At 29.4% G+C, this 11,830-nt stretch overlaps 3 protein-coding genes across 4 annotated transcripts; all 3 read left to right on the plus strand.

Annotated features, from left to right (window-relative positions):
- Positions 1-43: 43 nt before the first annotated feature.
- Fer1HCH (ferritin 1 heavy chain) lies at positions 44-4,568 on the plus strand. The gene is made up of 5 exons (XM_029314867.2): positions 44-370; positions 3,336-3,454; positions 3,570-3,731; positions 3,842-3,994; positions 4,075-4,568. The coding sequence occupies exons 1-5, from the start codon at positions 301-303 to the stop codon at positions 4,228-4,230; spliced, it is 660 nt and encodes a 219-aa protein (XP_029170700.1). The 5' UTR covers positions 44-300; the 3' UTR covers positions 4,231-4,568.
- Positions 4,569-5,148: 580 nt separating this feature from the next.
- lic (dual specificity mitogen-activated protein kinase kinase lic) lies at positions 5,149-8,095 on the plus strand. Of its 2 annotated transcripts, XM_029317102.2 has the most exons (7): positions 5,149-5,388; positions 5,552-5,725; positions 6,011-6,176; positions 6,268-6,504; positions 6,655-6,834; positions 6,913-7,130; positions 7,217-8,095. In XM_029317102.2, exons 2-7 carry the CDS (start codon positions 5,661-5,663, stop codon positions 7,359-7,361), a joined length of 1,011 nt encoding a protein of 336 aa, XP_029172935.1. In that variant the 5' UTR covers positions 5,149-5,388; positions 5,552-5,660; the 3' UTR covers positions 7,362-8,095. The 2 variants fall into 2 exon arrangements, with proteins under 2 accessions (XP_029172935.1, XP_029172944.1); XM_029317111.2 differs by lacking the exon at positions 5,149-5,388 and having other exon boundaries at positions 5,397-5,725.
- Positions 8,096-9,427: 1,332 nt separating this feature from the next.
- Positions 9,428-11,474, plus strand: LOC114940416 (solute carrier family 66 member 3). The gene is made up of 5 exons (XM_029315101.2): positions 9,428-9,742; positions 10,382-10,548; positions 10,675-10,897; positions 11,007-11,127; positions 11,219-11,474. Exons 2-5 carry the CDS (start codon positions 10,400-10,402, stop codon positions 11,350-11,352), a joined length of 627 nt encoding a protein of 208 aa, XP_029170934.1. The 5' UTR covers positions 9,428-9,742; positions 10,382-10,399; the 3' UTR covers positions 11,353-11,474.
- The last annotated feature ends 356 nt before the right edge of the window (positions 11,475-11,830 follow it).

Raw genomic sequence — 11,830 nt, forward strand, 5'->3', positions numbered from 1 at the left:
CAAGGGTCTTTTCTCCTCTCTCTCTCCACCTCGCCTATGGTTAAAGCACGAATGTCGCGCGTTCGTGAGACAATTGTTGTTAGGTGATCGATGACTGCGTAAGACGCGTTTAGTTCGCCACACACTCTCTTATCTCCGACGAAAGTAGCCTTCTATACCAGTGCGTATAAAGGTTGCTTCTGAACGAGGCGAACGATCGTACGATCCATCCATCCAGCCAGCTTTTGGGCGCTTCTACAAGATTTTTTCGCTTCCGCGAATACCGCATAACCTGTAACAACGTTCGATTTCGATAGAACGATGAAGCTGTATTGCGTCTTTCTCGTCGCCCTGGCCTGCGTCAGCGGTGTATTCGGGGACGGCCTCAAGTGTAAGTTGTTATTTTATTTATTCTGGAATTTTTTGTCCATCGGACAAAGTAGTGCAAGTGTAAAGGTAGAATGGTCATATACATATAGCATCAGGATTCTTTCCTTATAGGATATAGAGATAATAAGAATATATAATATGAAATAGAGAGATATATATAAAAAAGAGATATATAAAAATATATATATCTATATAAAAATATATATATAATATATATATAATATATCATATATAAAATATATATATATAAAATATATATATATAAAATATATATATATATATATCTTTCTCTTTATCCCCCCTCCCTCTTCCTTCCTGCAAGATGTCTAATTTACAGACACGCGGGTATACGCACATCTAACAGAACGTGGCGTCATGTTCGAGAACGTTGATATTTATCCTGTATCTCCTTTTTTCCACCTCTCCGATATTTCATAAATGTGATATTTCATCAGCCATCATAATTCCGCTCTTCCTATCCCAATTTTGTAGTCCAGATATCGAAGGAAAAGAATGCTAACGAATATTATTTGTACAAAATATCCGTTTTTTCTTCGCGGAAAATGGAATGACTGGGCATAAAGTAAATAGCAACGCGTATAAAATTTGTTTTGATTGAACAGCCTCTGGATGTTATTCAAGCTCTTTCAATTGATCAAAATATTATTGTAAATGTTTGTTCGGAATGTTTTGTATCAAGACTCTTATTGTCTCTCTGTATTTATATTAGATGTGAAAGCAATCCTATTATCTTTCGTACAAATATTTTGCACAAATATTTTGCACAAATATGAGTTACTACACAGAAAGTTGAAATCTGTATCCAAGAATTTGCAATATATATATTTTTATAATATACACTGCTATTTGTGAAAAAAACTGGAATATAGCTAATATTATAAACTTGGAATATAGCTAATATCATTATTTATTCATAACGCTGCAATTTTCATAAACAACAATATATACACATAAAAATTTCAATTGTGTTAATTTATAGGATCATTTCTGTTTTAAGACAATATTATTCGTCAAAACTTTTATGAATATGCTATAAAATGTCGATATTATAACTTTAGAGCACTTTATCAAATTATGATATGATTATGAGTTTATGAGTCATGTGAACATATTATTCGTCAAAACTTTTATGAATATGCTATAAAATGTCGATATTATAACTTTAGAGCACTTTATCAAATTATGATATGATTATGAGTTTATGAGTCATGTGAAATTTCATCAGAAAAGCAGAAATCGACCAAATAAAACTATAATTTCAAGGAGAGTCTTTGTCCCTTTCTGATTCATGCATATCAAATGATGTTTGTCATTTTTAACAAAGCCTTGCGCAATTGATTAAGCAAGTGATGAAATGTTTATGACGCATAGTCATCACGAACCAACTGCACATTAGATTGTGCAATGCTGATCTTGCATTTACAATTTATCAACTTATTTTGCGATGGAAATATATAAATTTACTTAATTATGATAGCTTTTTATAACAATCTTTTTATAACAAATTACAGAATCATGCAAGTATTATATATCTTAACATATATTCTCTCGCAGTTAAATCTATTTTCATAATTAGTATTAAGACATTTAGTCTTTACAATGCATATATCTCAAGAGAATTTTCAAGTTATTATCATATTTTATTATTTATTTTATATCTATACAATTTTTATGCACCGATCACATGATTTTATCAAATCTTATTTTTATGACCTGACTCATTATATTTATCGCTTTATGAAATAGAAATGAGGACAGAGCTAGAGTAGCTAGAGATGAGACCAGTTGCAGGAAATCAACACCGTTGTCGTTATCAATATATGATAACAAAATGAATATATAGTCACTCAAGTACGCAGTTGCCTGAGCTTTGTTCCCTGGCTTGTATCAATATGATTATTTCAAATATTATATAAAGCTCGATGAATATAATACTAGTCGACACAACTAATTTTATATACAAATTTATATAACATAAAAAGAAATTATTTTCTTTATTTTCATTTTGCTATACATTTGTTTAAACAAAGGATAATCTATTTTACACAAGAAAAAAATAAAAAACATTCTTGCTTGGCTTTCATACAATCAGTATAATTTTTAATTCAGTATGTAATATAATAAATTCATACATATAAAATATAAAGTATAATTTATTTGTATTTTACATACAAAACAAATGTTAATTTTAAGAAATCTCATATCACAGTCCTATCATAGAAAATATCTTACTTTATATAGTAATCATAAAAATATAAATTATATAATTAATACTTATCATACATGTACGATATATCAGCAAATTAAATCTCTTTATCATCAATCAATTTATTTTGTATGAAGATAATTTTTCAATCAAAATTGTATGACATGTACATCATATAAATTAGCACACAACTCTTCATTTATACAATTTATTCATTAGATCTAATAAATTCTTTATTAGTAATCATTATTCTAACTTTTTTACAAGAAATATTTAAGTAAAATACATTTATTTATACATGTAACTATAATATTTCAAGTTAATTTTCTTAAATATTTATTAAAATGTAAATATTATGATGTAATCATTAACAATAATCAATGTCTCAAATCTACATTTTATAAATATATTTTAACATACAGTTATAAATAAAATTAAAAATCTTGTGATAAAAATTTTTACTCTTATAATAACGAGTTTGTTTTTATCTTAATTAAATAAAACTTTATCAACAGGAAAAGATGTTATCAGTATTACGACTGATCAGTCATGAACAGATATATTTTATTTTCTACTAATATATTGATAAAATAATAAATCATAGTTTTTTTTGTTATCTATTAAAGATGGATTATTACATGTTATAGTGGAAACTATCAAAATTAATTATAATTATAAATGCTTATTTATATAATAATTATAATAATTAAATAAAATTTTTATTTTATTCTTTTTTTAGGTACACTTAAACCTACCGAAATACCAACATCATGGATAGATATGGTTGATCCATGCATAAAAGCTATGGAGTCTCAAGTCAAAATTGAAATCGAAGCTTCCATGAAATATTTAGCAATGGTATATGATTCTATATTTTGTTTTAATCCAGCATACACAATTGCTATAATTTATTAAAATAATAAATTAATAATAAACACTTTACATTACATGTACATGTAATATCTTTTTATAGGGCGCTCATTTTACACGTGATACTATAAATCGTCCAGGTTTCAGCAAGTACTTTTTTGAAAGCGCAGGCGAAGAGAGGGAGCATGCGATAAAGGTCATCGAATATTTGCTAATGCGTGGCCAACTTACAAATGATGTTAGCAAACTTCTCAAGTTTCCTTTGGTAAGTAAAATTATGAAAAGATAGATTTTAAATAGTAAATTTTAAATAATATAGATTTTCAATTATATAATAGATTTTATAAATAATATGATTTTTTTTGTTTTATACAGAATAGCAACACTACAATACGCCAAGAGTGGAACAGCGGAGAAGAAGCTCTCAATGATGCTTTGAAATTGGAAGCTCAAGTAACTAGAAGCATTCGCGACATAATCATTACTTGCGAAACTCCTGCAATGACAGCTCCTTTCAACGATTATCACGTGAGTATTGTGATTAAAACAAAAAATTGACTTTGTATAGAAAAAATTATTTATTATTAATCCATAATTCTTTCTTGCAGTTGGTAGACTACCTCATTACTGATTTCTTAGAAGAACAATACAAGGGACAACGCGAACTCGCTGGCAAAATCTCAACTCTGGGTAAAATGATGCAAACATATGGACAGTTGGGAGAATTCTTATTTGATAAAAAATTGTTACATGGCGAAGTCTAAGTTTTGGTGATGTTTAATATATGTTTAGCTCGGAATACTTTTTTCTATAAATAGATGTTTATAAAAAGTCGCGATGTGTGTGGCCATATTTAGAATATTAATATTTGCTATTAATAAATTCTCTTTCTCTCTCATTCTTAAAATATTATTCAATTTATATTGTAGCATTATGGACATTTATATATATTTTGTTATAAAATGCGAATATAATAATTTTTATCTTGTATATTTCTCTAAATATGGCCTGTAATATTACACTATTAGAGTATACAGAGCTAATGTTTAAAATATTTGTTATAATTCGTAATAAATATATTATCCTTGATAAATAAACATTATTTTGCAATGTTTTTATTATTAATGATCATTTACTTATAAAATATATTTACATTGTAACAAATTGAAAATAGCCAAAATTGATTTATTAAAAAAAATAATTGCGATGATTGTTTAAATAATTGTAACAAGATATATATATTATTTATGAAAGTGTTTACATAATTTTGTAATTAGCATTAACAAACAAAAACATGGAAATAATTCAAATAATTGTTCAAAAAGGGGCTACAAAAATACAAGTATTAAATTTTATTTTATTTAAATTTTTTATTTTACTTTTTTTTTATAATCCCATGATAAAAATTATATTTGGACATATTGATTAGTTATTACTTTATTACATAAGAATGCTTGACTATGATTGGTCAGTTTCCTTCGAAATCTATCGTTCTGATTGGTCAATCAAAAATTGATTGACTCACCAATACAACTTTATCAAATTCCTCTATACACATAAAACAATACTAGTTACATTTAAAAAATTATCTAGAAATATCGTGCATAATTATAAAAATCCAATATTATTAATTTCATCTTTTTTACATTTATCCTATTTGTTCAAGATTATTTCCATTATTTGTAAAATATCTTCCGATCATGTACGAAAGAGGCTAATTATCGCGGAGACGTCGTTTGCGCGTCTTTGAAATTCAACGGAACTGCGGTGGCAAAACTGCGCGAATTTTCGCGCGACCAACTTCAGGCGGTGTAGTTCAAGTTTGTTGAAAACTTCATATATGGGCAAGTGCGGAGTGCGACAGGAATACGGAGATTTCTCGCGCGGTGATTCCGTCGAAGCAGCGTGATGTTTTTCACAGAGTACGTGAGCGTAATATAGCGAAATATCATCTGGCGGCGACGCGAACGACGTTTCGACGACGTACGCCAACTCCTCCGCGGAATAACCTAAACGTCGCGCACAAACCGTCCGTCTCCCGGACGAGGATCGATTCGGTTCAACAGTTTTCCCGTATCTTTTTAGATCGCCTATACGCTGCGCCCTTCAACGGCCATGAATTCTTTTTGACTTTCCTCTGGAGCACTGCCAATTTCGCTCGGACGCCTCTCATCGATCGCACCTCCTCGACACCATGGCTCTACGTCGTGGAAAACGCAATCTGAAACTGCAGGTCTCCGACGAAGCGCCCGTATCAGTGTACGTAAACCTAGCGATGGTTTGCTTCTGTCTAAAGAGCAGCGATACAGTGTCACTTAATATTACATCTATGTATCGTTAGTACTTGTTTTGTGAAATTAGTCTTTAAAAGTTAAAAAAATACGAATAATGTACGAGAAGTAGCATTCACATTTTATATACCTTTAGTATTTGTTTTGTAACATTTGCCTTTAAAAGTTAAAAAGATGTGAATGATGTACGAGAAGTAGCATTCGCATTTTATACACATAATGTAGTCATATTTTTGTGAACTTGTTTCTTTAGGACACCACCAAGGAATTTAGATAAACGGACTACCATTACAATAGACGAGAAAACGTTTGTTGTAGAAGCTGATGATTTAGAAACTCTTTGCGTCCTTGGTCGTGGAGCATATGGAATTGTTGATAAAATGCGACACAAACAGAGTGGTACAATTATGGCTGTCAAGGTATTATAATAGCTGCATTTTTTAAATTGAATCTTAATGTATAAAACAACATAGTTGTCATAAAAATATACAACTGACATTTTCTTTACAGAGAATAACTGCAACTGTTAATACACAAGAACAAAAGCGCCTACTTATGGATTTAGACATTTCCATGCGTAGCTCAGCATGTTCCTACACAGTACAATTTTATGGAGCCTTATTCCGAGAGGGAGATGTATGGATATGCATGGAAGTGATGGACATGAGTCTTGACAAATTTTATACAAAAGTATATAAACATGGTCGTGCCATTCCTGAAGATATTTTAGGAAAAGTGGCTTTTGCGGTACATATACTAATCATTTAAGCATTCAATTATGTTACAGAATAAGGTGGTTTCTTCTTTCTTTTATTCTCTTTTACATTGTATTAATTTCTGTTTCTTTGAAACCTTTTACTGTACAAAGAATATATATTCTTATATTAACACTTGCAGGTAGTAAGCGCCTTACATTATCTCTATTCACAATTACGGGTAATTCATAGAGATGTTAAACCTAGCAATATTCTAATTAATCGAAAGGGTGAGGTAAAAATTTGTGATTTTGGTATATCTGGTTATCTTGTGGACTCGGTTGCCAAAACTATTGATGCTGGATGCAAACCATACATGGCTGTACGTAGCTATAGAATCTTTTGAAAAGATTGTATCAGTGTTCTCTCAATATATTCTCCACCATTATCTTTTTTGTAGCCAGAAAGGATAGACCCGTCGGGTAACCCATCACAGTACGACATCAGATCGGATGTCTGGTCATTAGGGATTTCCCTTGTTGAATTAGCCACTGGTAAATTTCCATACGAGTCATGGGGTACACCATTCGAACAACTGAAACAAGTGGTGAAGGATGAAGCTCCAAAATTACCTGCTGGCAAATTTTCTCCTTCGTTCGAGGAATTTATCAATAAGTGGTAAATGATAGTATACACCGCGGCATACATATGTTTCTTTTAAACGGTATATAGATAATTTCATGTATAATTCTTTCTATTTTCAGTCTAATGAAGAATTACACTGCCCGTCCAAATTACAGTCAATTGTTAGAACTCGACTTTATTGTAGAACATGCTCAGAAGGACACAAATGTGGCGGAATTTGTCGGAGAGATTTTAGACTTACCGGAAAACGAGCAGCCGGTATAGTGCATACATTACTTTGACCTAGCTTGCAATATAATTTGACTTACAATTTATATTTTTGCAAGACAGTCACTTAATGGCACCCTCCATATATAATTTATATTATCGATCGTATGATCTATTATGTAACGAGATGTAATTGGCACTCGAATAATTATTTCTTTATTTATCATCGTTTTCATAATAATTTTTATTAATTGTCTCTAGCATCTAAAAGTTTGGCTTGAAGATAATTGTGTCTATTCTGATTCTAATCTTATTATTGAAGTGTTATATGATATATAATACACACACAGATGTTTTTTATATGATAGAGAGTAATATAAGTTAGCATTCATGGCATTGTGGTAATACCATAAAGAAATAATAATAATAATATTGATATATCTTTAGAAACGCATAGATTAGAAAAGACCAATATATTGCAACACTGAAAATTGTACATAATAATCAAATAATCCATGATCAAAATTTAATTTATTTTTTTATTTAAAACTGCTCCACATATTCATTAGTGATGAATTGTAAAGAAGATTATATTACATGTAATTATATTTACATAGTCAGAAATTGAATTTTGTGACATGGATGTTGTACGTATAGCATAGAATTAATATTATGTAGCGAGAGTCTCTTGTGTTGAACTCTCTTTGAGATATTTTTTTCTATATATGATCTAGCATCATAATGTAATAAAAATTAATCTCGAATAAACAATCATTTTTAAATGATGAAAATGTGAAATATAAAAAATTTAATCTTTCTAAAGTCAGTTCAAAGATTAAAAAAACTTGCAATTTTGCAAAATAAATTCTCTATCTCTGAAAGAATCTTTTTAGCTTCTTTTACAAAGATTTTTACAGAGAATTTATTTCCTTCTAAAGTATGTTTAAATTTTTTAATTGATTTCATTAAAATGCAGAAAAAATTATTCATAGTACAAAAGCTAGATATGTTTATATATAAAAACTATATATAAATATATATATATATATGTAATAATATATAACTTATATACATAAATGTTTATATATATATATATATATATATATATATATGTAATAATATATAACTTATATACATAAATGTTTATATATATATAAACATATCTAGCTTTTGTACTACGAATAACTTTTATATATATATATGTACATATTTCTTAAACAATTTCATAGAATTAATTTTTTCAGATTAATAACTATAATAATCATTTCAAAAGAAAATGCGGAAACAAAATATATAAAAAACGTAAATTATATTAGAACTGTTGTCGTGTGCTATGTGATGAGTTTCAAGTTGACATATAGGATATCTTCGTAAAAATATTTCTGATTAAAAATTAAAATTAAAATTTGTGACTTTAATGATTTCAAGAGTTACATTCTTCATTATCGCTATATAATTGCATATTGTCAACTAATCTCAATATAAATGTTTCATTAGAGACTCGAATTTATTTCTATTTTATATATTTTTTTATGGTGCTATGCTAATTATACAATTTTGTTATGCAATTTTACATAGAACGAAAAAATGAAAGAATATATTGTATGTGTGTGTGTATATGTATGTGTACAAATACTAATAATATGTTAACTTTACATATATTAGTGGAGAAATCCAAATTTTTGTTATATATCAAAGATTTCTCATTAAATAAAAATTAAGCAATAATATGAGTATGAAAAAACAGTAGAAAAAAATCCGTCTATATATATGTATGTATTTTGTATTTGTTGTATATATCCAACATATATATGTAAATATTTAAATTATATTTTCAAATCGGATTTGAATTTCTTAATTTTGCATGTTATTAATGTATTTATTGTGACGATAAATCATTGTACTGATCGATTTCTTATTTGCGGCAGCATAATACGATAATTAAAATTCTATATTTATAATATTAAATTTCGCGCGCGTAGATAGTATAATAAATTGAATATAATCATAATCGATTATCGATAATGCAGTAACCTGTAATATGAATAAACCGCGCGAGTAACTGTTCGTTCATCAAGCTTTCTTGTTCTTAAATGCACCGCGAGAGGGAGAAAGGCTTACTGCACAGTCGGCGTATAATAAAAATAAAAAGCAATCATCGAGCAAGAGGGTGATAGCGAAGAAGAGTCTGCAGTGCAACGTGAGGCCGTCAAGGACGACCTTGGTGACTCGCAAGTTCACGACGCCGCGAAAGACACAACTCGACGCGATGCTTCACGCCGTACTTCGCTGATTGTCAAGTGGCTGAGTAGGATGGCAAACTTTCACCGTACTCGCGAATAGACAGGTGTTTGACATCGCCACGAGCGAATACATACCTTGTGGAAAAACGCGCGCGCGCGCGCACACTTACTTCGAAGTAATCGGCGATAGAAAAGGTAATGTATGACATAAAAATGCAATTCTCGTGTCAAAATTTGTCGCAATGTCATGGAAAAGAGTACGCGCGATGAGCTACAATTATTGCGGCAGAGTATTAATATCGACGTGAGGAGATATATATGTTTTTGTAATTTATGTCTTGTGCTATTTTTGTAACCTGCTCTCTTTCGACGTAACGTATTATGTGGTTTTTGTATATAATGGCAGACGAGTGACAATTTAAGATTGTACGTGCGGATTCTTTTGAACATTGTATATACATGTTTCGTAAAACCCCACTGACGATGAGGTACTATAAAATTATAATAAAAACCGATATGTGCGATCCATCGCGCAGACAACTACCGGCTTTTATTGATACAAAGAGATTAGATAAGGAAAATTGTGATTCGCTGATCGCATGCATTAAGAATTAAAATCTAGCCGAAATTATCATATAGTTTAATTTAATATTAAATTATAATTTTTATGGTAATATAATTTTTTTTATAGTAATAAAAACTGCAAAGAGATGACATTGTTGCAACAGTTTGTTTGATTTAATATTAATTATAATTTTTATAGTAATAAAAAACTGCAAAGATGACATTGTTGCAACAATTTGTTTAATTTAATATTAATTATAATTTTTATAGTAATAAAAAATTGCAAAGATGACGATGTTGCAACAATTTGCGGACTTGTTGAGCCTGATAACGATAGGCATGTGTTTCGTATTGAAAGTTCCGCAGATATTAAAATTGGTTTCCGTGAAATCAGCTGATGAAATGTCTACGCTAGGATTATTCTTGGAATTGACTAGGTAATTTTTCACAACAATTACACAAAAACAAAAATATATTATCTCTCTGTATTTAAATAATAACCCAGGTATAGCAAGCGTACGTTTGCTGCTTGGAAAATAATTAATCAACGTTATTTTTTTTAGTTACACCGTAATGACTAGTTACAACTATACGAATGGATATTCGGTGCTATCATATCTGGAGTATCCGATAATATTAACGCAAGAATATATATTGATATTTCTGGTACTGAAATATTTGAACAGGATCAACATTTGGTCCTTTTTATGCGCCGTTATATACTTTGCGCTGAGCGCTTCTTTGCTGTTGGAAATTGTTCCGAAAATTGTACTTACACTTCTAGCGGTTAGTATTAAATATATTGCGAATAATTTTCATTTGTACAAAATATAAATATTTATTTGAACTCATTCTAAAAATGTCTTGAAAAAAAAAATTGCATTTTACTTTTCAGCCCATGTGTACTCCGATCTCCGCTTCCAGCAAAGTCGTTCAATTATTGGCTATACTTCGCGCTAAAAATGCAGAGTCGGTGTCGCCCCTCACCTGGTTCATATCTGCTTTCACGAACTTGAGTAAGTTTCCAGTTTTTTGCGCGTACGGTAATTTGCGGAAATCAATCAGAATATAAATCAAGTATAACTATATTTTTTGTATATTTTTTAGCGAGGGTTTTCACGATATGGATGGACTCGGCCGACGTCCTGTTGTTGGGTAACTTTATCATTTCGGTATTGTTGAGCTCCAGCATCATGTTTTCCGCCCTTTACTACAGAAGTCATCCGTTGAAACGAGATTAAATGAATGGAAAGTTTACAATTAATCTAGTCGCAATCATTATCCCGTGCCAAATTGACAATTCACGGTGTGTATATTTTTTGAGAATAATGACGATATATATATATATATATATATATACATATAGATTCTATTTTATTCCTAATAATAAAAAATAGAAATTATTTTTCCTTCTACATACGTCGGTTTATCTTTTTTGTCCTTATTTTGCAACATTCTAGACAGAGAGAAAAATTTTTTAAATTTCATACGTATAACAGAAAGTTTTATTATTAATATAGATATTGATTTTATATTTGAGAATCTATAATTTTAAAGAATATTATGAATATTAATTACATGTTATATATGAAGGATGCAATTTAAAAATTAAATACTAAAATTAATAAAATATATTTTTTATTTAAAAAATGATTTTGTTTTTATGAATCGTTCTGAGTTGCAAGATAATGCCGAAAAGAAAAAAACTATAAACAAGAT

This window comes from Nylanderia fulva, unplaced genomic scaffold (assembly GCF_048542155.1).
Source record: "Nylanderia fulva isolate GAGA-0341 unplaced genomic scaffold, ASM4854215v1 Scaffold6, whole genome shotgun sequence".
In the NCBI taxonomy this organism is placed as follows: Eukaryota; Metazoa; Arthropoda; class Insecta; order Hymenoptera; family Formicidae; genus Nylanderia; species Nylanderia fulva.

Coding starts and splice junctions, on each gene's coding strand:
- LOC114940416 (XM_029315101.2), top strand. CDS start 10,400: ATGACGATGTTGCAACAATTTGCGGACTTGTTGAGCCTGATAACGATA. Junction 10,549..10,674: donor TTATTCTTGGAATTGACTAG/GTAATTTTTCAC, acceptor TATTTTTTTTAG/TTACACCGTAATGACTAGTT. Junction 11,128..11,218: donor ATCTGCTTTCACGAACTTGA/GTAAGTTTCCAG, acceptor TATATTTTTTAG/CGAGGGTTTTCACGATATGG.
- Fer1HCH (XM_029314867.2), top strand. CDS start 301: ATGAAGCTGTATTGCGTCTTTCTCGTCGCCCTGGCCTGCGTCAGCGGT. Junction 3,455..3,569: donor CCATGAAATATTTAGCAATG/GTATATGATTCT, acceptor ATCTTTTTATAG/GGCGCTCATTTTACACGTGA. Junction 3,732..3,841: donor AACTTCTCAAGTTTCCTTTG/GTAAGTAAAATT, acceptor TGTTTTATACAG/AATAGCAACACTACAATACG.
- lic (XM_029317102.2), top strand. CDS start 5,661: ATGGCTCTACGTCGTGGAAAACGCAATCTGAAACTGCAGGTCTCCGAC. Junction 5,726..6,010: donor GACGAAGCGCCCGTATCAGT/GTACGTAAACCT, acceptor TTGTTTCTTTAG/GACACCACCAAGGAATTTAG. Junction 6,835..6,912: donor GATGCAAACCATACATGGCT/GTACGTAGCTAT, acceptor TCTTTTTTGTAG/CCAGAAAGGATAGACCCGTC.